General features: G+C 47.3%; 1 protein-coding gene across 2 annotated transcripts in view; it reads right to left on the reverse strand.

Annotated features, from left to right (window-relative positions):
• Positions 1-26,928, reverse strand: part of srgap2 (SLIT-ROBO Rho GTPase activating protein 2) — a 276,414-nt gene that overhangs the window by 130,139 nt on the left and 119,347 nt on the right. For both annotated transcript variants that reach the window (XM_072563932.1, XM_072563933.1), the window contains exon 3: positions 6,962-7,157. In XM_072563932.1, the coding sequence (XP_072420033.1) occupies positions 6,962-7,157 (196 nt within the window). The remainder of the gene's footprint in view (positions 1-6,961; positions 7,158-26,928) is intronic.

Here is a 26,928-nt window from a genome sequence, read left to right on the forward strand (position 1 = left end):
AGTGAACCCTCTTTGAACTGTCTCCAATATGTACGAAGCAAAAGTGAGGACTGCAGATGCTGGAGATTAGAGTCGAGAGTGTGGTGCTGGAAAAGCACAGCAGGTCAGGCAGCATCCGAGGAGCAGAAGAGTCAACACTTTGGGCAATCCTAAGCCTCATTCCTAATGAAGAACTAATGCCCGAAACATCGACTCTCCTGCTCCTTGGATGCTGCCTGACCTGCTGTGCTTTTCCAGCACCACACTCCCGACTCCAACATATTTATAACCTTCCTCAAGTAAGGGTGATCAAAACTGTACACTTTGATCTTGTCTTCATCAAATGTTTTGTCGTTTAGTTTCTCCTGCCCTTCACCCTGTCACAGAATCTTCTTTAAGGTGAAAACTAATGTAGGTCCCTGACGGTCAGAAACGGGGAAAAAAAAGAGGTGGCTAATGAACTAAATTAATACTTTGTTCTGTCTTCACAAAGCAGGACACACATACCAAAGTAGGAATGATGGGGAACACAGGGTTTAGTGACAGGGAGGAACTAAACAAATCTGTATTAGTAGAGAAATGGAGTTGGAAATACCGATGGAAATGAAGGCGTTTAAATCCCCAAGGCCTGATAATCTACATCCCAGAGTACATAAGAAAGTGGCTTGAGAGATAATGGAAGCATTGGTGGTCATCTTCCAAGATTCAATAGCCTCTTCCTCCAGATTGAAGGCGAGCTCATTTAACCCCACTCTTTAAAAAGGGAAGGAGAGAAAACACAGGGAAATTATTGACCAGTGAGTCTGACATCAGAATTGGGGAAGATACTAGAGTCCATGCACAAGGATTTTAGAGCAAAGCACTTAGAAAACAGTGATGGAATCAGGGCCCGGTCAGTGATGGGATCGGGGCCGGGTCAGTGGTGGGATCGGGCCGGGTCAGTGATGGGATCGGGGCCGGGTCAGTGATGGGATCGGGGCCGGGTCAGTGGTGGGATCGGGGCCGGGTCAGTGATGGGATCGGGGCCGGGTCAGTGGTGGGATCGGGGCCGGGTCAGTGGTGGGATCGGGGCCGGTCAGTGGTGGGATCGGGGCCAGGTCAGTGGTGGGATCGGGTCTGGTCAGTGGTGGGATCGGGCCGGGTCAGTGGGATTGGGCCTGGTCAGTGATGGAATCGGGCCTGGTCAGTGATGGAATCGGGCCGGGTCAGTGGGATTGGGGCCGGTCAGTGATGGAATCAGGGCCTGGTCAGTGGTGGAATCAGGGCCCGGTCAGTGGTGGGATCGGGCCGGGTCAGTGGTGGGATCGGGCCGGGTCAGTGGTGGGATCGGGGCCGGTCAGTGATGGAATCAGGGCCCGGTCAGTGGTGGAATCAGGGCCCGGTCAGTGGTGGGATTGGGCCGGGTCAGTGGCATCGGGCCTGGTCAGTGATGGAATCGGGCCTGGTCAGTGATGGAATCGGGCCGGGTCAGTGGGATTGGGACCGGTCAGTGATGGAATCAGGGCCCAGTCAGTGGTGGAATCAGGGCCCGGTCAGTGGTGGGATCGGACCGGGTCAGTGGTGGGATCGGGGCCGGTCAGTGGTGGAATCAGGACCCAGTCAGTGATGGGATCAGGCCCAGTCAGTGGTGGAATCGGACCGCGTCAGTGGTGGAATCAGGGCCCGGTCAGTGGTGGGATCGGGCTGGGTCAGTGGTAGGATCGAGGCCGGTCAGTGGTGGGATCGGGGCCCGGTCAGTGGTGGGATCGGGGCCGGTCAGTGGTGGGATCAGGGCCCGGTCAGTGGTGGGATCGGGGCCCGGTCAGTGGTGGCTAAAGGGATCAAGGGATATGGGGGGAGGGCAAGTTTCGTGCATTGAGCTTGATGATCAGCCGTGATCCCATTGAGTGGCAGAGCAGGCTCAATGGGTCAAATGGCCCACTCCTGCTTCTATGTTTCTATGTTTTCCTGTCCTTCTATTGGTTTAGAATCTCTTACATTTCAAGCTCTCCTTCCTATTCTGATGAAAGATTGTTACCCCGAAGCATTAAAATGTTTCTCAACACAGATGCTGCCCGACTTACTGAGTATTTCAGAAAGATCTTACATTTATGCAGCACCTTTCACCATCTCAAGACATCCAATGTGCTTTGCAGACAGGGAAGTATGGTTATCCCTCAATTCGATTAGATTACTTACAGTGTGGAAACAGGCCCTTCGGCCCAACATGTCCACACCGACCCGCCGAAGAACAACCCATCGAGACCCATACCCCTACATTTACACCTTCACTTAACACTACGGGCAATTTAGCATCGCCAATTCACCTGACCTGCACATCTTTGGACTGTGGGAGGAAACCAGAGCACCCGGAGGAAACCCACGCAGACACTGGGAGAATGTGCAAACTCCACACAGCAGTCGCCTGAGGCGGGAATTGAACCCAGGTCTCTGGCGCTGAGAGGAGCAGTGCTAACCACTGTGCCACTGTGTTGCTCAGTCAGCTGGAATCCTAGAAAATGGCATTCCTGCAGAAGTTACTTTCACCCAAGAAACCGTGAAGGTTGGGTTGTTACATTTCTGGGAGACAGTGAGGGCTGCAGATGCTGGAAATCAGAGTTGAGAGTGGGGTGCTGGAAAAGCACCGCAAGTCAGGCAGCATCCGAGGAGCAGGAATCTCAACGTTTCAGGCAGGAGCCCTTCATTAGGAATGAGGCTGGGAGCCTCAGGGGCGGAGAGATAATCTTCCGCCTCAGAACCCTTCAATCCCAGGGCTTCAATGTGATGTTTCTGGCCTATAATTTTTATTTTAAAACTGAAAATATATTGCTATCTTGAATCTGATTGGTCTAAAAGTCTGGATTAGAGTGGTGCTGGAAAAGCACAGCAGTTCAGGCAGCATCCGAGGAGCAGGAAAATCGATGTTTCGGGCAAAGCCCTTCATCAGGAATACAGGCAGAGTGCCTGAAGGGTGGAGAGATAAATGAGAGGAGGGTGGGGGTGGGGAGAAAGTAGCATAGAGTACAATAGGTGAGTGGGGGAGGGGATGAGCTGCAGGGCAGAGGAAATGACCTGGGAGTTGCAGTGGGAGAGGGACTCCCTGAGATTCTTGTAGAGAGAGGAGGAAAACTTCTTCAAGGCAGGCATCCTTGCAAGAGGATTCGCAGTAGGGTTAAAATCAACGAGGTAAAAACAATGACTGCAGATGCTGGAAACCAGATTCTGGATTAGTGGTGCTGGAAAATCACAGCAGTTCAGACAAGGATTTTCCTGCTCCTTGGATGCTGCCTGAACTGCTGTGCTCTTCCAGCACCACGAATCCAGAATCTGGTTTCCAGCGTCTGCAGTCATTGTTTTAACCTTGGTCTAAAAGTCCTCCGCTTAATTGTTAATTATTTAACCCCTACACATTTGGTCGTACAGAACTTCAGCATTGCTGAAAAAGAGACACAATTTCTTAAAGTTTTTTATCTTGCGCCCTTTATCAATGCAAAGGGAGGTTTAGAGTCTAGGAGTAGAGTGCTCATTGGATAACAAGTGGCAATGCCTCAATGAATCAGAGTACACTTGTTAACCAATCAGCACCCTGCTCAGCTGCTGTGTAAAATGTTTTCCCAAATTTCATTGATATTCATGCAAACGGTCCTGATGAGTATAAGATAAAAAGCTTTGATAAAATCGGCCTTTTTTTCAGGGCTATTCAAGTGAACTCCAGCTTGTCACTCCTGCCTCCAAGCTCACCATCTTTCCTGATTCACTGCTTCATTCCAAGTTCCCATCTCCTTTGTGCACATCGGATTGTTAAAATCCTTGTGTTCCAGGTCCACCCACAGAGCTCCGAGCCCCTCACAAACTACCCACTGGCTCACAGCTCAAGTTCCATCAGTGTCAGCTTCTTTCCCCCATCACTGTCCCATTGCAGAGATCCCACCCTCCTTCTTTCCCTCCTTATCCCCCTCCCTCTCTTTCAAACTCCCACCTTTCCTCCCTCTTTCCCACCCACTCCCCCTCTTTCTTCCTAACTCCCTCTCTTCTTCCTTCCCTCGCTATCCTCCTGCAATGTCATTGGGTGAGCTGCCAGCCAATCAGCTGTTGTCACATGATTTGGCCATTCACATGATGAGGGATCAGGCACCAATGGAAATTCAGTTACAGGTGGCATTGCAGCTTTACAAAACATCGACTGGCAGAGCATGTTATAGTTTTCACAAGATGGCTGCGGGGGTGATAATAATCAGGTGTGGGGTTAGCTTCGAGCAAAATTCACAGAATTGCTGAAGTGTTACAGCACAGAGGGAGGCCAATCAGCCCCTGTGCCTACACTAGCCCATTATTAGGGCACTTTTACCTAGTGCCAGTTTCCTTCTGTCTCCTCATACCTTTACAGATTATTTTTCTTCAAATAATCTTCCATTGCCCTCCTGAATGCCTCCTGAGAGTCTGACCTCAGGCTCTGAGCTTTATTACATCTATCCTCTGTCCCTCCCTGACAAACGCTGGTCCCCATTACCTCAGCCTTTCCCTAACTTTCCGAATCTGATCTCATGGGAACCCTTCGCATCCCCCACTGTCCTATTTGGTTCAAATCCCTCCCTACAGCCAGAGTTTTACATCTCACCAGGGCACTGCTCCCAGCATAACCCAGGTGAAGACTGTCCTGGTTGAACAGTTCCCTCTTTCTCAAGCACTGATGCCAGCGATTCCTGATGAAGGGCTTTTGCCCAAAACGTCGATTTCAAAGCTCCTTGGATGCTGCCTGAACTGCTGTGCTCTTCCAGCACCACTAATCCAGAATCTGGTTTCCAGCATCTGCAGTCATTGTTTTTACCTCCCAGGAATTGAAACCTACACCAATCATGGAGACCTGCTGTCAACCAGCCGAGCTGTATCCTGTGTTTATCACTCAGAGATTATTACTCTTGAGGTGTTGCTTTTTAATTTAGCTCTTGGGGCTCATCGTCCATCAGCAGAACTTGTTAGTTGACTTAGCCCTATCTATGGCAGTGGGAGACACAATGCCACAATAACTGGATCATTCCCTCCTGCTCCCAGCTTATCTCCAGCCCCGAGGAAATGTCCTTATCCTTGTCACTGAGGAAGGGATCCAGGTTTTCGTTTGCAGAGAACTCCACCTTTAAGGATACTATCCTCCTCTCCAGCTCCATTCTGATTCTACCCCTCCCACCCAGAATGGCCTTCTGCATCACAAAGCCGCACTTAGTTTGTTCATCTGCCTTGCTACCACTGTACTCATCCTCACAAGCAACAATCCAAACAAGGGGAGGCACGGGGCTCAGTGGTTAGCACCGCTGCCTCACAGTGCCAGGGAACCAGGTTCGACTCCAGCCTCGAGTGACTGTCTGTGTGGAGTTTGCACATTCTCCCCGTGTCTGCGTGGCTTTCCTCTGGGTGCTCCGGTTTCCTCCCACAGTCCAAAGCTGTGCCAGTTAGGGTGGATTGGCCATGGGAAATGCAGTGTCATAGGGTAGGGGGCAGGGATGATTTTCAGAGGGGCTGTGTGGACTGGTTAGGCCGAATAGCCTGCTTCCACACTATAGGGATTCTGAATCTACCAGGCCCCCTGTTCGAGCTTAGACCCACTAGCCCAGCTCCCCCTGTTGCACAGAGATCTCCCGTCAAATTATCCGAGCTTCCAGATAAGCAGGGAGATGGAAACAGCTCGATAGCAAAACAAAGACAATGAGAGTGAAAAAACTACAGAGGAAAATCATCTCCTAACAGCAGGAGCAGCCAAAAGATTGGAAAAGGGAATGACACAAAAACAGCACAGATTAAAAGCAACTGCCCAGTGGGGACTCTCGGTATTAACACACTACATCCGTAAATATTCAGAAATAAAACCATTGCAGAGGTCCCCAAGCAATTAATCCCCTTTGTAGATTTCCTATCAGTCACGGGTCACCAGTGTGTGCCCACATGACGAAAGGGGAAACAGGGTAAGGTCACAGTATCTCGTGGCCCCTCTCATAGTGAAGAATTCAAATGAACATTTTGCTGAAATGTTAATACAGCTCTTTCACACTTGTTTCAGAACCCTCCGTTAATCCTCACCCTTCCTGCTTGCTGGAGAATGTGCCTCCAGGTTAGTTGATACAATTGGCTTTCGTTGAGGGATTGAGATTGATTGCTAAAGGAGTGGAGAAAGTTGATGTATCTTTGGGGCTGGTCTCAAATGGCCTTGGATACTTCTTGTCATGAAAACATCCATATTTTGATTCTCTGTAGTATGTGTAAATAGATCGTTGTGTTATGTCCAGGATAAAGAGATGGCGCCTTTTCAGTCTTACTGCTTGTAAGTGATAACAGCCAATGTCAAACCCAGACTGTTGACCAGGGACACGGTGATCCAGTGTTTTTTTAACTGAGCTTATAACTGGGATCAGTGTAAAGACGCAGATAGACTCAGAGAGTCATAGAGATGTACAGCACGGAAACAGACCCTTCCCTTCAGCTCATCCATGCCAGATTCCTAACCTAATCTAATCCCATTTGCCAGCATTTGTCCCATATCCCTCTCAAACCTTCCTGTTCATATACCCACCCAGATGCCTTTTAAATGCTGTAATTGTGATGAAGTGAAAGATCAGGAGATCGGGTTTAGCTGTCTGGAATGTGGAGTGTTTGCCAATAAATATACAGAGCTTCACTGAATGTTTATCACAGCATTGCTTGTAACCTTGCAGTTGGCTGAGTGTTTGTTTAGTTGATTAACCATTAATAAATCTACAAGTGCTTAACCCCGTCTCAAATTCACTCTTTGATACATAAGTACTCTTTGCTTACACTCCATCAATAACAGAAAAAAGGATATCTTGTCAACACTTTCAAATTGAAAATAGCATGGTTTGAATGACGTATCGTGGTGTATAATAGCCAATCAAGGTGTTCTGGGGTTTGTGTGTAACAATAACAGAGTTACAAGCTGGAATCGAAACAAATGGATTTCCTGAGGGACGTTAGGATTAAATTTTATCCCACGTACTTGAACTGCAGGTGGTCCTTGGCGCTCCTGGTCTTAGCCATAAAACGTTCAGCCAGCTTCTCCAGGTTCTTCGAGTAGTCCATCTCGATCTCGGATTTTTTCCGGAAGAAGTCCTGCAGATCCTGGAGGAGCTGCACCCTCGCCTCCGACTGCTGGTCCAGGCATTTCAGCTGTTCCAGGAGCTGAGCTCGGATTTCTGCAACAAGACAAAAGAGAGAGGTCAGGGAGTGAGCGAAAGCCAGCCAAGTCACTCTGCTCGCTCTCGTCTCAGCTCTCCTCCCGCTTCCCAGAAACATTACCGTTAATACGGCAGTGTGGTCCCAATGGCTCCACCATTTCAGTGTTGACACAGGCCCCACACTGGCTGCATCCCCCAGCTCCCCCCTGTCCCACAACCTGCAGCATGTAATTAAATAGGGAGATACACAACAACCTCAATTAAGGCACAACAACAGAAATTGCTGGTGAAACTCAACAGGTCTGGCAGCAGCTGTGGAGAGAGAAGTGAGAACCCGGAACAAGGGTCACTGGACTTGAAATACTGACTCTGCTTTCTCTCCACAGATACTGCCAGACCCGCTGTGTTTCACCAGCGATTTCTGCTTTAATTTCATTTCCAGTATCCACACTTCTGTATTTTATTTTAAACATAATTAAGGGTTGACTGAATGGAGCCAGGAACTACAGGCTACATATTACCGTTATGTTGCCAGCTGATGGTATGTCTAGATACAGCAGGTCCCAGTGTGAAATCTGGCTTGATAGATCATATTTTGTTTGCCTTTCTCTTGTGTAGTAGACTTCTTTTTTATTCTTAACGCCAGATCTGTCGTTCGGCCCGTTTACATTGCCACCTCACCGAAAACAACAAAACAAAATCATCTATCGAGCTAGATGTCATCTTGGGATTTGAACTTGTCCAGTCATAACGTCAGCTGAGATCATAACTCTCAGTCTTTCCCATGAATTTACATCAAATCCTCAGGATCAGTTGCAGTTGGACCAGACAGACAAGAAACCAAGCAGGCAAAGGCAAAAAACGTTACCATCATGTAAATCAAAGGCAGCCAACTAAATATTTCAGAGCACAAAAAAACCCACTCCACCATTGACCACAACAGTCAATATCGTCTTCCATCTCTGAGCACAAGTTTAATTTGCTCTGATCTCAGAGGCCAATGGGAAGTCTCCCTAATGATCTCCCTTCCCTCTGGATGACTTCAGTTAAGCACAACTTGTAGATTACATCTTTACGATAACAATAACATCTCATTAGTTTCTTCCCTTTCAAGTCTGAAGTAGCGATCTCCTGGGGCATACAGACAAGGGAGTAGCCTGTTTCCAGGCTTTGGTTAGAGTTTGGATGGAAAACTAATTAATGACTTAAGGTGGGGGCAAGTGATTTATTAAGCCAACCTCCCTCTGCACAGTATCCAGTCAGCTTTCTGAATATTCTCTGAAACACAGACAGGAAATCTTCATAAACATTAAATGAACAGAAAGTGAATAATCTCCAACCAGGTATCTGCTTCATTTTTGAGATTTTTGTTATGAGGTAACGACAAGTACATCTGCTTTTACAAAACTCATCAAGTTTTTAAAACAGCACACTCAAACAGAATTTGATGAGAAGACTCTGACTGGATACATCCAGCAGAATAAAAATAAACACAGTTTGCTTCAGAGAAAACCTCAGGACAGCTGCGCTGAAGCTGTGACGTGAGCTCCAGGGATTCGGTGATGACGACGAAGCAGTGAAGGACGGACACAGCCTCTGCCGAACTGCGACGTGTTCCTGTTTCAGCAAATCTTCTCGAGCAGGCAACCACACTTTCCTGTCTCGAATCCCCACACCAACAAGGCCTCTCCACACGCAATGATGCCTGAGAAACTGCTCAAGTCTTAAAGAGGCAAAGTAATAGTCATGAGAGAACTGAGCTTCCTGGATATAAATGACCATTGCTTCTCCTGACTGCACTCAGCTTCACAGTCCCACTTTGGTTAAAACTTGGCATCTGGCAAGTCATCGATTCGTGAGAGAAATCAGCTCCACAGCCTTAACACCTCTCTCTGGAATTTTTCTTTCGCTCCTGTTTCACATTCCATCGCTGAATCATCTGCAGCAAATCATTTCCTATCTGCACTCCCTTCACAAACTACCTCCTCTTTTCATAAGGTGCTGGGTTCTTTTCCTTAATTCATTCACGGGATCAGGGTGTCACTGGCCAGGCGGCATTTATTGCCCATCCCTAATTACCCAGAGGGCAGTTAAGAGTCAACCACATTGCTGTGGGTCTGGAGTCACATGTAGACCAGACCAGGTAATGATGGCAGCTTCCTTCCCTATGGGACGTTAGTGACCCAGATGGGTTTTTCCTGACAATTGACAGTGGTTATGTGGTTACCATTATTCCAAATTTTTTATATATTTCAAATTTCACCAATGCCATGCTGGGACTCCAACCTATGAACCTCAGGATTACTAATCTAGCGAGAAATTTGTTGCTAGGGTCAGAGATCAGAATGCCAACATGAACTCGATTGGGCGAGTTCATTCTGAGCCACAAACCTAGTCTATTTCTGAATGAACCAACCACTTTAGTTATTTATTGGACATGGGCTTCACTAACATTTATTGCCCATCCCCAATTGCCCAGAGAGCAGTTCAGAGTAAACCCCATTGCTGTGGGTCTGGAGTTACATGGAGGCCAGACCAGGTAAGGATGGCAGTTTCCTTCCCTAACAGACATTAGTGAACCAGATGGGTTTTTCTGACAATCAACAATGGATTCATGGTCATCATTTGACTCTTAATTTCAGATACTTAATTTGAATTCCACCATCTGCCGTGGATTTGAACCTGGGTTGTCAGAACATTCCCTGGGTCCTTGGGTTAACTTTTTTTTTATTTCAAAAATATACTTTATTCATAAATGATTTGATGGTCTGTACATTGGATCATGCCATACATATGTCCATATTTACAAACACAGATTCGACTTTATTCTTGTCCTTTACAATCCTGTGCATTTTTTCAATCTTGTATATATACATATATTTGGCTGAGGCATCAGCAGAGCCCAAAAAAACGTCTGTATGGGCCCCCTGTTCTTCTTTCGGCAGGCCGATCTTACACAGTGGTCTTTCCCCACCGCGCCTTGGCGGCAGCTGCCCCAAGCTTCAGCGCGTCCCTCAACACGTAGTCTTGGACCTTGGAATGTGCCAGTCTGCAACACTCGGTCGGGGTCAACTCCTTCAGCTGGAAGATCAACAGGTTTCGGACCGCCCAGAGAGCGTCCTTCACTGAGTTGATGATCCTCCAGGCGCAGTTAATGTTCGTCTCGGTGTGAGTCCCGGGGAACAGGCCGTAGAGCACGGAGTCCCGCGTCACGGCGCTGCTCGGGACGAACCTCGACAAGCACCACTGCATTCCTCTCCAGACTTCCTCTGCATAGGCACATTCCAGAAGGAGGTGTGTGACAGTCTCGTCCCCCCCGCAGCCACTTCGAGGGCAGCGTGCGGTGCGGCAGAGAGTCCGGGCGTGCATAAAGGATCTCACAGGCAGAGCCCTTCTCACCACCAGCCAAGCCACGTCTTGGTGCTTGTTGGAAAGTTCTGGCGATGAGGCATTCTGCCAAATGGCTTTGACAGTCTGCTCAGGGAACCGCTCGACAGGATCCGCCCTCTCCTTTTCCCGAAGGGTCTCAAGGACGCTACGTGCTGACCACTTCCTGATGGACTTGTGGTCAAAGGTGTTTTTCCTCATAAATATCTCCACGAAGGACAGGTGATACGGAACGGTCCAACTACTCGGAGCGTTCCGCGGCAGCGAGGCCAGGCCCATCCTTCGCAACACCGGGGACAGGTAGAACCTCAGTACGTAGTGACACTTGGTGTTTGCGTACCGGGGATCCACGCACAGCTTGATGCAGCCACACACAAAGGTGGCCATCAGGGTGAGGGTGGCATTGGGCGTGTTTTTTCCCCCATTGCACCGGTCTTTGTACATTGAGTCTCTTCGGACCCGGTCCATCTTTGATCTCCAAATGAATTGGAAGATGGCCCGGGTGACTGCGGCGGCACAGGTCCTGGGGATGATGGCCAGGGTGGTGTCCACGAAGCGGTCCACGCAGCTCACCAGGCAGGCCTCGCTTCTCGGCCTTTTGGCTCGGAATATGTGTCGTTCCTGAGGACCAGAGGAAGAGATTCTGGGTCCTTGGGTTAACAATCCAGCAATAATACTACCAGACCATTGCTTTCCTTCTTGCTAATTTGCAGATCCTAGTGTCTCTCACTGGAATGCCCTTTCTTTGTCATGTTGACTAATTGAGCACAAGGGGCCTCATATTGAATTGCATGCTCCTCTCGGCCAGCACACAAACAAAACTATCAGCGGCCGTGTCAACACTCTCTGACCGACAGTATGCCCTAAACCCACCGATCAATCACCCACTGTGCTCAAACAGAAAAAGAACAGAAGGAGAAAGCCATTGACCAATGAGAAACATACTCTGCATAAGCCCATCCTGATGTCTGAACGTCCCATTGAACTATGAGGTAGCATCACTAGAACATCACTTTCCAAAATGAGGGAATAAATGAGCATCACCCACAATCTATGAACAAAAAAAGGATTAAACACCTTCAGGAGAGTCTGAGCTCTGATAGTGAGTCGATATCTTTCCTTTCTAATTTTACACAGTTCGGGAGGAGGCCATTCAGTCTATCTTTCCCATGCCAGCTCACTGCAAGAGCTGCCCAATCCATGCCCCTGTGCATCTTCCCATAACCCTCCAAACATTTGGCTGGGAGTTGGGGGGGGAATGTAGTAGCAATGATCCATTATCCCATTACTGCTCCACGGATGCTGCCTGAACTGCTGTGCTTTTCCAGCACCACTCTAATCCAGAATTATTATCCAGAACTCCAGGCTTATAAAGAACAAAGAACATTGTTTCACAGGGACAGGCCATTCGACCCACCAACACTGTGCTGACCAAAAACCTTTTGCCTCTATACAGTCCATATCCCTCTACTCCCCACCTATTCATGTATCTGTCATGATGCCTCCCCTGGTAACCCACTCCAAGCACCTATCACCCTCTTCTCAAATCTCCTTTAAACTTACCCCCTTTTACCTTAACCCTATGTCATATAGGAGTTGACAATTCTACTCTGGGAAAAGGAACTATCCGTGCCCCTCATAATTTTGTAAACTCTATCAGGTCGCCCCACTGCCTTCAACGTTCAAGTGAAAACAAACCAAGTTTGTCCAATCTCTCCTCATAGCTAATACCCTCCAAACCGGGCACCATCCTGGTAAACTGTGCCTGTACCCTCTCCAAACACTCCACTTCCTTCTGTGGCGAGCAGAACTCTACACAATATTCCAAATGTGGCCTAACTGAACTTCTATACAGCCGCAGCATGACTTGCCAACCTTTACTCCATGCCCCGATTGATGAAGGGAAGCATGCCAGGTGCCTTCTTGATCACCTTATCCACTTCTGTTGCTACTTCCAGGGAGCTGTGGGCCGAGATCCTTCCATCTGGCCATGTTCCTGAGGGTCCTGCCATTTACTGTACACTTCCCTCCTGCATTCGATCTTCTAAAATACATCACCATGCACTTGTCTGGATTAAACTTCAAATGGCATTTCTTCACCCAAGTCTCCAGCCTATCCATATCTTGCTGTATCCTCGGACAATCCTCCTCACTACCTGCAGCTCCCCCAATCTTTGCATTATCCACAAACGTACTAATCAGGCCACATACATTCTCCTCCAGATCATTTATAGATATATATTACAAACAACAGCAGTGATCCCTGTGGAACACCAACGGCCACGGATCTCCAGTCAGAAAAACACCCCTCCACCATTACACTCTGTCTTCCATGATTAAACCATAATTCTGTATCCATCTTACCAGCTCACTGTAGCCCATGTGACTTCCCTTCTGTATCGGCCTGCCATGAGGAACCTTGTCAAAGGCTTTGCTAAAGTCCACACAAACAACATCCACTGTCCTACCCTCCTCAGGCATCTTTGGCACTTTCTCAAAAAATGGCATCAGTTTAAGACACGACTTCCTTCGCTCAAAGCTATGCTGCCTATTGCTAATAAGTCCACATTTTTCCAAATGTCAACAAGTCCTGCCCCTAAGAACCTTCTCCAATAATTTCCCAACCACTGATGTAAGGCTCACTGGCCTGTAATTTTCCAGATTATCCGTGCTTCTTAAACAAAGGAACAACATTGGCTATTCTTCAATCCTCTGGGACATTGCCTGCGACTAAAGAGGATACAAACATTCACAAGAGTTTCATACAAGGCCCCAGCAATTTATTCCCTCATCTCTCTCAGTGTTCTAGGATAGTTCCCATCAAGTCCCTGGGAACTGGCTACCTTAATGTTTCTCAAAACACCTACCATCTCCTCCTCCTTTATATCAACATACTCCTCCCGGGACTCATCATCCACCACGTCCTTCTCCTTTATGAATAGTGATGTAAAATATTTGTTATAGACCTCACCCACTTCCTCACCCCCACATAAATTCCCTCCTTTGTCCATGAGTGGACCTGCCCTTTCCCTAGTTACTCTCTAGCTCCTTATATATGCATAAAAGACCTTGGTTTTCATTAATCCTGTTTGCCAAAGTCATTTCATGGCTCCTTTTAGCCCTCCTAACTCCTCGTTTAAGTAATTTAATGATAATTTAATTTAATTAACGAGGGTAGGTCCGATCAAGGACAGTAGTAGGAGACTGTGTATTGAGTCGGAAGAGATAGGAGAGGTCTTGAATGAGTACTTTTCTTCAGTATTTACAAATGAGAGGGACCGTATTGTTGAAGAGGAGAGTGTGAAACGGACTGGTAAGCTAGAAGAGATACTTGTTAGGAAGGAAGATGTGTTGGGCATTCTGAACAACTTGAGGATAGACAAGTCCCCCGGGCCTGACGGGATATATCCTAGGATTATGCGGGAAGCAAGAGAGGAAATTGCAGAACCGTTGGCAATGATCTTTTCGTCTTCACTGTCAACGGAGGTGGTACCAGGGGACTGGAGAGTGGCGAATGTTGTGCCCCTGTTCAAAAAAGGGAATAGGGATAACCCCGGGAATTACAGGCCAGTTAGTCTTACTTCTGTGGTAGGCAAAGTAATGGAAAGGATACTAAGGGATAAGATTTATGAGTATCTGGAAAAGACACTGCTTGATTAGGGACAGCCAGCACGGATTTGTGAAGGGTAGGTCTTGCCTTACAAGTCTTATTGAATTCTTTGAGGAGGTGACCAAGCATGTGGATGAGGGTAGAGCAGTGGATGTAGTGTACATGGATTTTAGTAAGGCATTTGATAAGGTTCCCCATGGTAGGCTTATGCGGAAAGTCAGGAGGCATGGGATAGAGGGAAATTTGGCCAGTTGGATAGAAAACTGGCTAACCGGTCGAAGTCAGAGAGTGGTGGTAGATGGTAAATATTCAGCCTGGAGCCCAGTTACAAGTGGAGTTCCGCAGGGATCAGTTCTGGGTCCTCTGCTGTTTGTAATTTTTATTAATGACTTGGAAGAGGGAGTCGAAGGGTGGGGCAGTAAATTTGCAGATGATTCGAAGATTGGTGGAGTTGTGGATAGTGAGGAGGGCTGTTGTCGGCTGCAAAGGGACTTAGATATGATGCAGAGCTGGGCTGAGGAGTGGCAGATGGAGTTCAACCCTGTCAAGTGTGAGGTTGTTCATTTTGGAGGACAAATAAGAATCCGGAATACAGGGTTAACGGTAGGGTTCTTAGTAAGGTGGAGGAACAGAGGGATCTTGGGGTCTATGTTCATAGATCTTTGAAAGTTGCCACTCAGGTGGATAGAGCTTGTAAGAAGGCCTATGGTGTATTATCGTTCATTAGCAGAGGGACTGAATTCAAGAGTTGTAAAGTGATGTTGCAGCTGTTCAGGATCTTGGTTAGGCCACATTTGGAGTACTGTGTGCAGTTCTGGTCACCTCACTTTAGGAAAGATGTGGAAGCTTTGGAGAGGGTGTAGAGGAGATTTACCAGGATGTTGCCTGGAATGGAGAATAGGTCGTACGAGGATAGGTTGAGAGTGCTAGGCCTTTTCTCATTGGAACGGCGAAGGATGAGGGGTGACTTGATAGAGGTTTATAAGATGATCAGAGGAATAGATAGAGTAGACAGTCAGAAACTTTTTCCCCGGGTACAACAGAGTGTTACAAGGGGACATAAATTTAAGGTGAAGGGTGGAAGGTATAGGGGAGATGTCAGGGGTAGGTTCTTTACCCAGAGAGTGGTGGGGGCATGGAATGCACTGCCTGTGGGAGTGGCAGAGTCAGAATCATTGGTGACCTTTAAGCGGCAATTGGATAGGTACATGGATAGGTGCTTAAGCTAGGACAAATGTTCGGCACAACATCGTGGGCAGAAGGGCCTGTTCTGTGCTGTATTGTTCTATGTTCTATGTTCTGTGGAACATGGGTTCCAATTGGTGGGCTGAATGGCCTGTTTGCATACTGTCACTTTTCTCCAGCTTCTTTGGAATGCCAGAATGGCAAATGGTGCAATTTGAGTTGGATAATAATCCAGAACTTGGAGCTGTTAGCCTTATAACAACAAGAAACCACTGTCAATCATGGTAAAAACCCATCTGATTCATTAACATCCTTCAGGGAAGGAAGCTGTCATTCTTACCTGGTCTGGGCTCCACATGACTCCAGACCAGCAGTGATCTCACAAATATTTATAGACACACTGTAGAAAGCAGCCCATCTGGATTCATCGCAGCGTGGTACAGCAACCATTCTTCCCAACACCGCAAGAAACTGCAGAGAGTGTGAACACAGCGCAGTCCATCCCATAAACCAGCCTCCCATCCACTGACCCCATCAACACTTCCCACTGCCTCGGGAAACAACTATCATCAAAGACCCCACCCACCCCGGGTATACTCTCGTGCACCCTCTTCCATTGGGCAGAAGATATAAAAGTTTGTATACACGTATGAACAGATTGAAGAACAGCTTCTTCCCCGTGGTTATCAGACTACTGGATGGACCTATCAAATGTGAGTGCTGATCTCTCTCTGCACCCTCTCGGCAGCTGGAACACTGTACTCTGTTCTATTACCCCGATGCACTGGGATTGTACAATCTGCCGGTAAAGCACATAAAACAACACTTTTCACTGTAGCTCAGTAAACGGGACAGTAACAAATCAAAATTAAGCCAAATGTGGCTGTCTCTCTGAAATGACCTGGAGAGTCACTCAGTTTAGGGACAATTAATACCACCGTTGCCTGGAATGCCCACATTCCAAACAAGAATAAAGAAAAAAAAGCTCGTTCTTCTGCCCTGGGTCAACCTTATTGGAATTCCTAATGGAATCAAATTCCATCACCTGTTCAAGTTGAGCATTCCAGATCTCGTCCCCATTCACCCAATTTGAACAATTAATCTCTTTGACAATGAAAACTCCCAAAGCAACGTCAGATGCTATTATAACAGAATTAAATGAGAGGAAGAATAGACAGAGTCAGTATGAGCAAACTGCCAACACTGAGATTAACACTGAAACATATGCTCAAGAGCTAAGTTTAGCTCCATCAGGAATTTCTAGTTTTGAGCTCTGCTCAGTCTGAAGGGGCACTCCTTAAGGCCACTTCCCAATTCTGTTTGGACACGTTTACAGCTCTTGTTGTTGTAGTAAACAGGCTGTTTTGCAGTTTCTTGGCGTATGTTCAAGCCTGTGATTAGGAAAGGGATGGCAAACCACAGGACGTGGTGGAAATAGAGTCCTCGATAGGCAACTGAGGTGTGTCTGTGCGTGTGTGTCCATCTGTGTCTATGCCTGAATTTGATTTTATGTGCATATGTGTGCGTGCGTCTGTATGTGACTGTGTGTGTCAGTGTTTATGTGTGTGTATGCTTGTGTCTTTGTGTGTGTGTCTTGTCTGTGCATGTGTGTGTGTCTGTGTCTGTGTGTGTGTGTCAGTGCATGTGTGTCTGTGTCTGTGCGTGTGTGTGTCTGTGCGTGTGTGTCTGTGCATGTGTGTGTGTCTGTGTCTGCGCGTGTGTGTATGTGCGCGTGTGTGTGTATCAGTGCATGTGTGTGTGTCTGCGTGTGTGTGTCTATGCATGTGTGTGTGTCTGTGTCTGTGCGTGTGTCTGTGCATGTGTGTCTGTGTCTGCGCGCGTGCGTGTGTCTGTGCATGTGTGTGCGCGTGTCTGTGCGTGTGTGTCTGTGCAGGTGTGTGTGTGTCTGTGCATGTGTCTGTGCATGTGTGTGTGTCTGTTCGTGTGTGCGCGCGTGTCTGTGCGTGTGTGTTTGTGCAGGTGTGTGTGTGCATGTGTCTGTGTGTGTGTCTGTGCCTGTGTCTGTGTGTGTCTGTGTCTGTGCATGTGTGTGTGTCTGTGTCTCTGTGTCTTTGTGTGTGTGTCTGTGCGTGTGTGTGCATGTGTCTGTGCATGTGTGTGTGTGCATGTGTCTGTGTGTGTGTGTGTCTGTGTGTCTATGCATGTGTGTGTGTCTGTGCATGTGTGTGTGTCTGTGCGTGTGCATGTCTGTCTGTGTGTGTGCGTGTTTGTGCGTGCGTGTGTGTCTGTGCGTGCCTGTGTGTGTGTGTCTGTGCATGTGTGTGTCTGTGCGTGTGTGTGTGCGCGTGTGTGTCTGTGCGTGTGTCTATGTCTGTGCGTGTGTCTGTGTCTGTGCATGTGTGTGTGTCTGTGTCTCTGTGTCTGTGCATGTGTGTGTGTGTCTGTGCATGTGTGTGTGTCTGTGCGTGTGTGTGTCTTGCATGTGTGTGTGTGTCTGTGTGCGTGTGTGTCTGTGCATGTGTATGTGTCTGTGTCTGTGCGTGTGTCTGTGCATGTGTGTATGTCTGTGCATGTGTATGTGTCTGTGTCTGTGCGTGTGTGTCTGTGCATGTGTGTGTGTCTGTGCATGTGTGTGCGCATGTCTGTGCATGTGTCTGTGCGTGTGTGTGTGTCTGTGGTCTGTGCATATGTGTGTCTGTCTGTGCGTGTGTCTGTGTCTGTGCGTGTGTGTCTGTGCATGTCTGTGTGTCTGTGCGTGTGTGTCTGTGTGTGTACGTGTGTCTGTGCATGTGTGTTTCTGTGCGTGTGTGTGTGTGCTTGTGTGTGCGCGCGTGTGTGTGTCTGTGCGTGTGTGTCTATGTCTGTGCGTGTGTCTGAGTCTCTGTGTCTGTGCATGTGTGTGTCTGTGCGTGTGTATGTGTCTGTGCGTGTGTGTCTGTGCATGTGTGTCTGTGCATGTGTGTGTCTGTGTCTGTGTGTGTCTGTGTGTGTGTGTGCATGTGTGTCTGTCTGTGCGTGTGTGTCTGTGCATGTGTGTGTGTCTGTGCGTGTGTGTGCATGTGTCTGTGCGTGTGTGTGTCTGTGTCTGTGCATATGTGTGCCTGTGTCTCTGTGTCTGTGCGTGTGTCTATGTCTGTGCGTGTGTCTGTGTCTGTGCATGTGTGTGTGTCTGTGTCTCTGTGTCTGTGCATGTGTGTGTGTGTCTGTGCATGTGTGTGTGTCTGTGCGTGTGTGTGTCTTGCATGTGTGTGTGTGTCTGTGTGCGTGTGTGTCTGTGCGTGTGTGTGTCTTGCATGTGTGTGTGTGTCTGTGTGCGTGTGTGTCTGTGCATGTGTATGTGTCTGTGTCTGTGCGTGTGTGTCTGTGCATGTGTGTGTCTGTGCATGTGTATGTGTCTGTGTCTGTGCATGTGTGTCTGTGCATGTCTGTGTGTCTGTGCGTGTGTGTCTGTGTGTGTACGTGTGTCTGTGCATGTGTGTGTCTGTGCGTGTGTGTGTGTGCTTGTGTGTGCGCGCGTGTGTGTGTCTGTGCGTGTGTGTCTATGTCTGTGCGTGTGTCTGAGTCTCTGTGTCTGTGCATGTGTGTGTCTGTGCGTGTGTATGTGTCTGTGTCTGTGTGTGTCTGTGTGTGTGTGTGCATGTGTGTCTGTCTGTGCGTGTGTGTCTGTGCATGTGTGTGTGTCTGTGCGTGTGTGTGCATGTGTCTGTGCGTGTGTGTGTCTGTGTCTGTGCATATGTGTGCCTGTGTCTCTGTGTCTGTGCGTGTGTCTATGTCTGTGCGTGTGTCTGTGTCTGTGCATGTGTGTGTGTCTGTGTCTCTGTGTCTGTGCATGTGTGTGTGTCTGTGCGTGTGTGTGTCTTGCATGTGTGTGTGTGTCTGTGTGCGTGTGTGTCTGTGCATGTGTATGTGTCTGTGTCTGTGCGTGTGTGTCTGTGCATGTGTGTGTGTCTGTGCATGTGTATGTGTCTGTGTCTGTGCGTGTGTGTCTGTGCATGTGTGTGTGTCTGTGCATGTGTGTGCGCATGTCTGTGCATGTGTCTGTGCGTGTGTGTGTGTCTGTGGTCTGTGCATATGTGTGTCTGTCTGTGCGTGTGTCTGTGTCTGTGCGTGTGTGTCTGTGCATGTCTGTGTGTCTGTGCGTGTGTGTCTGTGTGTGTGCGTGTGTCTGTGCATGTGTGTGTCTGTGCGTGTGTGTGTGTGCTTGTGTGTGCGCGCGCGTGTGTGTCTGTGCGTGTGTGTCTATGTCTGTGCGTGTGTCTGAGTCTCTGTGTCTGTGCATGTGTGTGTCTGTGCGTGTGTATGTGTCTGTGCGTGTGTGTCTGTGCATGTGTGTGTGTCTGTGCATGTGTGTCTGTGCATGTGTGTGTCTGTGTGTGTGTGTGCATGTGTGTCTGTCTGTGCGTGTGTGTCTGTGCGTGTGTGTGCATGTGTCTGTGCGTGTGTGTGTCTGTGTCTGTGCATATGTGTGTCTGTGTCTCTGTGTCTGTGCGTGTGTCTATGCATGTGTGTGTGTCTGTGCGTGTGTGTCTGTGCATGTGTGTGTGTCTGTGCAGGTGTGTGTCTGTGCCTGTGTGTGTGTGCCTGTGTCAGTGCGTGTGTGTGTGCCTGTGTCTTTGCGTGTGTGTCTGTGTGTGTGTGCATGTGTCTGTGCGTGTGTGTGTCTGTGCATGTGTGTATTGTCTGTGTGTCTGTGCATGTGTGTGTGTGTCTCTGTATGTGCCTGTGCATGTGTGTGTCTGTGCATGTGTGTGTCTATGCGTGTGTGTGTGTGTGTGCCTGTATGTGTGTGTGTCTGTGTCTGTGCGTGTCTGTCTGTGTGTGCGTGTTTGTGCATGTGTGTGTGTCTGTGCATCTGTGCTGTGTGTGTGCCTGTGTGTGCATGTGTCTGTGCGTGTGAGTGTCTGTGTGTGTGTGCGCGCGGGTGTCTGTGCGTGTGTGCGCGGGTGTCTGTGCGTGTGTGTGTGTCTGTGCTTGTGTGCGTGGGTGTCTGTGCGTGTGTGCCTGTGTGTGTGTGTGGGGCAGGAGAGGAGGATATGGGCACCTGAAGGCATTTCCCTTCCAGTTGATGGACAGTCTGTTATTCTTGGCAGCCTCAGCAATGCAGTGATCTTTGCCCCAGGGTTTTACATCATGTGCACATTTCTGTATTACAGTATTCCTGAAATATGTTGCAGCAAGTCTCAAACTAATGCTTTGCAGCTCAAACCCAGTTTGGCACAATATCAGTTTTACTGAAAGAGGAGCAATAATGCAGAGGGAAGGCTAATGTGTCCAACAGCTGAAGAAGCAGCATCTGTTCTGGGAGGGACATTAGGGGTGTGTCTGTCCTGGATTCAGTGTAGAGGGAACTTCTCTCTGTATCTAACCCCATGTTGAACCTGTCCTGGGAGTGTTTGGTGGATTCAGTGTAGAGGGAGCTTCTCTCTGTACCTAGCCACTCTAATAGTATACCTGAAAAATCAGAATCTAGTCAAGCAAAGTGATCGTGGCTCCATGACAGGAAACATTCTGTGTGACAAACCTATTCAAGTTTATTTTTGAGGCGGTCACAAGCAGAGTAGATAGAGGGGAACCAGCAGATGTGTTGCATTTGGATTTTCAGAAGGTGTTTGACAACGCATCTCACAAAAGGTTAAGTTATGAGACAAGCACTCATGTTGTTGGAGAGAGTAGTACATTAGCATTGATAGAGAATTAACAGGAAACAGTGAGTGCGGAAAAGGGGCTATTTTTCAGATTGATGACCTGTACCCAGTGGGGTCCCACAGGGACCAATGCTGGGACCACAACAGTTTACAATATATAAACGTCTTGCAGGAAGGAAGTGAAGGTACTGTGGCCAAATTTTTAGATGATATAAAAATTGTTGGAAAGGCAGGTTGTGAGATGGGTACGAAAAGTTTGCAAAGAAATATTGACAGGTTACCTAAGTGGGAAAAATGTTGGCAAATCAACTATTGCAACTTGGGAACTACAAACCTACGTATACAGAAAATCGACAAACACTGACCAAATACTCAACTACACCAGCAACCATCCCAACACACACAAACAAAGCTGTATCAGAACACTATTCCAGCGAGCCACCACACACTGCAGCACAGACAAACTTCGAAAAACAGGGGAGAACGTATTCAAGAAGAACGGACACTCAAAAAACACAGTCCGCAGATTCCTCAGGAACAAACCACGACAAGCAGACCAAACACAGCCAGAAACCCTAACCACCTTACCATACATCAAAGAAGTTTCAGAAATGACAGCCAGACTACTAAGACCCCTCGGAATCCTAGTAGCACACAAACCCACCAACACTCTCAAACAAAAACTAACAAACTTAAAAGACCCAGCACAACCCATGGACAAAACCAACGTCATCTACAAAATTCCATGCAAGGACTGCCACAAACACTACGTAGGACAAACAGGAAGAAAGTTATCCACCAGGATACACGAACACCAGCTAGCCACAAAAAGACACGACCCTCTCTCCCTCGTAGCCCTACACACGGATGAAAAAAACCACCATTCCCACTGGGACAACACATCTATCCTGGGACAGGCTAAGCAAAGACATGCAAGAGAATTCCTAGAGGCCTGTCACTCCAACTACAACGCCATAAACAAACACATTGATCTACATACCATCTATCAACCCCTCAAAACATAACAGGAAATGACATCACCACAAGCCCCAGGAACCCCATCCAGGACAAACATATAAATAGAAAGCAGGAGACAACAGCTTTGCTTCACTTGGAGGTTGCCACTGATGATGTTACCTAGCCAGGTAATGAAACGTCTGGATATCAAACCTACAGCTCAGTGAGCAAACCTACACCCTAAACCTCAATCTGAGCTACAAACCTTCACAAACCTTGCAAGGATGAGACAGATTCTTGATCAGTCGGAGAATCAAGGGGAAAGGGCAGGAAAGTGGATGTTAGGAATGTCGGATCAGCCCCGATCCTAATGAATGGCAGAGCAGGCTCAAGGGGCCGAATGGCCTCCTCCTGTTCCTGTTTCCTAGGGTCTAGCCCAGCGTGCAAAGTGTCAGTAATGGTTGACAAATAATACATCCTCTGGCTTTGAGAAGTATGAATTCATGAAGCCATGTTTTCACAGTTTCCAGCAATAACCATGTGGTGTTACCGAGTGGCAGTGTGAGCAATGAGAAATGATATTGATGACAGTCAGTGTATTCTTGCCACCGTCAGCACTGAGCTGTGAATCCTGGAATGGCCATGTGCTCCTGCCTGCCCCCCTCCTCAGCAGCACGGTTCACTCTCACTGACCCCCAGAGGCAGCTCATAGAATCAGACAGCAGAGGAGAGGCCCTTTGGCCCAATGAGTCTGCACCAACAAAGACTGGGTGGTGCTGGAAAAGCACAGCAGGTCAAGCAACATCCGAGGAGCAGGAAAATCGATGTTTCGAGCAAAAGCCCTTCCTGATGAAGGGCTTTTGCCCGAAATGTCGATTTTCCTGCTCCTTGGATGCTGCCTGACCTGCTGTGCTTTTCCAGCACCACTCTGATCTAAACTGTGGTTTCCAGCATCTGCAGTCCTCACTTTTGCCTACCAACAAAGACTGCTCTAGTCCTACATCCCAGCTCTTGATCCACTGTTTTGTTATGTTGTGACATGTCAAGTGCTCATCCACATACATTTTTAAAGGGTGGTGTTCCCTGTCTCAACCTGTATCTTCCCAGGCACCAAACACCTTAGAAAATGGTCAGTCTCAACCCCAAGAGAAAGCAAATGAGAATCGGCAACTTGAACAACTCCGTCCACTGAACCACAGCAAACAGGGCAGCAAATCTCTCAACAAATCCAATACAATCAGTGAATAAGACTAAAAATCCAAGCTCAGTAACATTGAGACTTCACCACAAGACTCAAGAATTCATCTCACAATCAACCCAGTTTTCAATCTTTCACTGACAGTAAAATGTCTCTTTGCAAAGATTGTTATGATATTGGGAATTACAAACAAAACCGCCTTTTATCAGGATCAGAAAATAACACAGGAAGGAGCCATTCAACCCATCTTTCCTGTACTGACTCTGACAAGCGTATCCAATCAGTCTCGCTTTACCCAATCTGTTTCCACCAGAGCCCAGCAGTGTTCTTGCATTTCAAGAATTTACCTTTTCTTTCCATTTTGTATGTTACCTTTGAATCTGCTCACACTATCCTATCTGGTCACTACCCTTCTTGTTAAAAATATCAAGTTTTAAATACCTTTACAAAGACGTATGTACACGGTCTTTATCGCAGAGTGTTTCATTCTCTCTCGTGTCTTCACAAAAATAAAACTGCTGTCACCACAACCCAGACACGAGATCTAAAGAGAACAGCCTGATGCACCGTGACCCAACATAGTATTAGTCCCTCCCCCAGATCCACGGTGATGAGGGATATTCCCGATTTCAGTTTCAGCTTCCTCAATCAGGCAACCAGTTGGTAGAAAGTGAGATGAAACTATATCTGTGCAACAAAATCTCAAATCAGCCACGATGGTCAGCATTCGGCTGTCTCTTACTCAGAAGCAAAGTAGGTAATTTTTTAAAAATCCAACTTCCCCCATTCTCAAAACTCACTGGGAAAAATATAGAGCCTCAAAAGGGGAACTTAAGGAATCTCCCCATTATAAAGGAATGTCCCTCATCAAACATGAACAAGTGGCTAAAGATGTAGCTATTAGGGTGAGGGAAGCGTCCTAAATGGTCTCGAGACTAAACATAGTGTTGTGCTAAATTTAAAACTGCCCCTTGACCAAACCTCTCTGCTTCTTCCATAAGCCAGTACAGACTCCCCTATCCTCAACGGTCTGAGCTTGAGCGTGAGGTTGGAAACCCAAGGACTTTTGTCTTAAGAGCACAGGAGACTGAGGGGGGAATGTTATAGAGGTGTATAAGATCATGAGAGGCATGGGTAAGGTGAATGCACTCAGTCTTTTTCACAGGGTTGGGGAATCGGTGTCTAGAGGGCATCAGTTTAAGGTTAGCGGGGAAAGAATAAAAGGGAACCCAAGGGGCAACCTTTTTACACAGAGGGTGGTGCGCATATGGAATGAGCTGCCGGTGGAAGTGGCTGAGGCAGGTACATTAACAATACTTAAAAGGCACTTGGACAAATACATGGATAGGAAAGGATTAGAACAATGTGGGCCATGTGCGGGGAAATGGGGTTAGTGTGGATCGGTTTGGGCTAAAGGGCCTGGAGGATTCTATGACTCTCTATCCTGGGATGTTCCCATCCTTTCTCAATGTTTTAGAAAAACTGGAAGCTGGACTGGAGAAATTCCAACAGGGAATTGGGAAAGGCATGGAGATAGCTAGATAGCAATAGCCTCATTGGAAGACCAGCCAGTGGAAGGGGAGGTTTCTTGCCAAATGGGGTACATTTAGAGTCAACCTTTTGAGCAGAGTATGAAAGTTAGCAGATGAATGACAGAGAGATAATTTAACTTTGACAATGGTGAATGTGGAGATAGGTTAAGACAGCAAACTCAAATGGGATTTTGCTCGATTATCTAGCAGAGCTGATGACTAACAGGAAAGGGTACAAGTAATATTTTACCGTGTTTGAGACCAAAATGGCCTTTTCCAAGCTTGTGCACCCTCACCTTTCCCTGTGACCCTTGAAGCATCAGGACAAGACCTCTAACCCTCATGACTCATCGTTCAGCTTTGATTCATTGCCTTTCCCAGTTTGATCATTCATAGACCCAGCAGCTCAGGTAGGAGGATGTTAAACAGTAAATGTTTTTAATCCTTAAAAAAAACTCAAGAGTCTACGATTCTTGTTAACGAGAGTCAAAACTGTGATAAATCAGAGTAATATACAATTCAAAGAATAGCAAGCCCAGCTTCTGATCTGAAGTGAAAGCTAATACTGAGGCTAGGCACTTGCTCACGATTCAAGTACACTGCAGAGAGAGTGAAGGAGCATCCTTCTATACAGAGCACTATCACATCCTCACAGTGTCCCAGTGCACTTCAGCAGTAATGGAGTAGTTCCGAAGTGCAGATGGTGTTTAAACAGAGAAAGAGGGCAGTCAATCTTTGCCGACAAAATCCCATAAACAATAGATGAGATAAATGACAACTATTGTATTAGGCACTTTGGCTGGGGGGAGGTGAGGAAGGGAGTGGATCAGGAGGCCATAAACCGAGTAAATCCTGAGACATAAACCTGTCAGGATCGGGCATGCTGTAAAGAAAAATAATCACTGCAAACTGAAAGCAGCAATACCTTCCTAATTAATAATTTGATCACCTCTATCTTTGCTGGTTCATACCAATCTGTTTCTCTCCCTCTAACTTCCAATCCCATACCCAGGGAGATACTTATCCTGTGTTGTTCTGAATCAGTTAATCCATCACAGCAGGAACTGGATGGCTGTTTCACAGATTCACCATTCTGAAGACACGTTTCATTCGCTTCTAATCTCTACCTTAGTTTGAACTGATTTTCATTCATTTCCTCACTCTCTGCACTGACAGCTTCAGATAGAAACTGAGAAATAGCAACAGCTTTACTGTTAACACAGGGGGAAGAGGGAATGTGAGACAATTCAACACCAACTCCACACGGTAAGAGGTGATATCTCCAACAATTCTGCCTCCAGGTACCCGCATTCTTTGGTGTCTGGCTAGGATGGGGAGTGGTGAGGGTGAAAGGTAGTTCATTTGGAAAAGGGGCTGGAGGACCTCCAGGCTTGAGGAACTAGGAACCAAAATGCCCATTTACTCAAAGCCTTATCAAGCTATCAACAGATCTCAAAGACATCAGATCTACAGATTACTTTATGAAGAACTTAGGGGGAGCTTTCTAAAGAGTCTCAAGTCAGGAATTTGGTGTAACTGAGAATTCAGTGCACAGGGAGACAGTGGGTTTCCGAATGATGTGTGTTTAATGGCTGCAACCAATTACACATGGAATCATGTTTTTTGTCTCTAAACTCAAACAGTAACTTGTTGTCACTTTACTCAATCAATAAGATTACAGAGACACGGCACCACAGATGATGCGCCATGACTGCAGTGGGTGGGAGTTTCTGGAGAGCACTGGGATTCCAGGCAACTATATGAGTGGCTTGAGCAACTTCTTATTGAGCTGGAACCTGAGCTGTGCACATTGCATGGCATCAGGGAAGAGGAGAGTTGTCAAACACTTTGATCCAGGAGGCAGTCACATGACTTAGTGGAGCAGAGAGTTGGTCAATGGTCAAGGACTGCAGCATGTGACCTCGAGACAGGCAGGTGGAGCAGGGAGTGGTAAGGGACCTCAATGCTTGCCCTTGACCAACTAACTCATGTGTGCATGAGAACAAGGATTGTAAGACATTGCATGGGGTGGAAGTGGAGTTTGAAAAGGACTTTGGTAATGGTAGGAGACAAGTCCAGTGAGGGGGTAGGCACTGTTCTCTAGAGCCATAATCAGGAACTTTAAAGGCTGTGTTGCCTGTGTCGCCTAGTGCCAGCGTTAAAGACATCATCGCCTGTCTGGATATGTTCATCACGGGGCTAGGAAAGTCTTCAGCTGCTGTGAATCACACAGGAACTGATGACCCAAGCAGAACAAGGAACCCTGAGAAGATTTGAGGATTCAGGTTTAAATTAAATACTGAATCTCAAAGGC

Source organism: Chiloscyllium punctatum, chromosome 45, assembly GCF_047496795.1.
Source record: "Chiloscyllium punctatum isolate Juve2018m chromosome 45, sChiPun1.3, whole genome shotgun sequence".
Classification (NCBI taxonomy): Eukaryota; Metazoa; Chordata; class Chondrichthyes; order Orectolobiformes; family Hemiscylliidae; genus Chiloscyllium; species Chiloscyllium punctatum.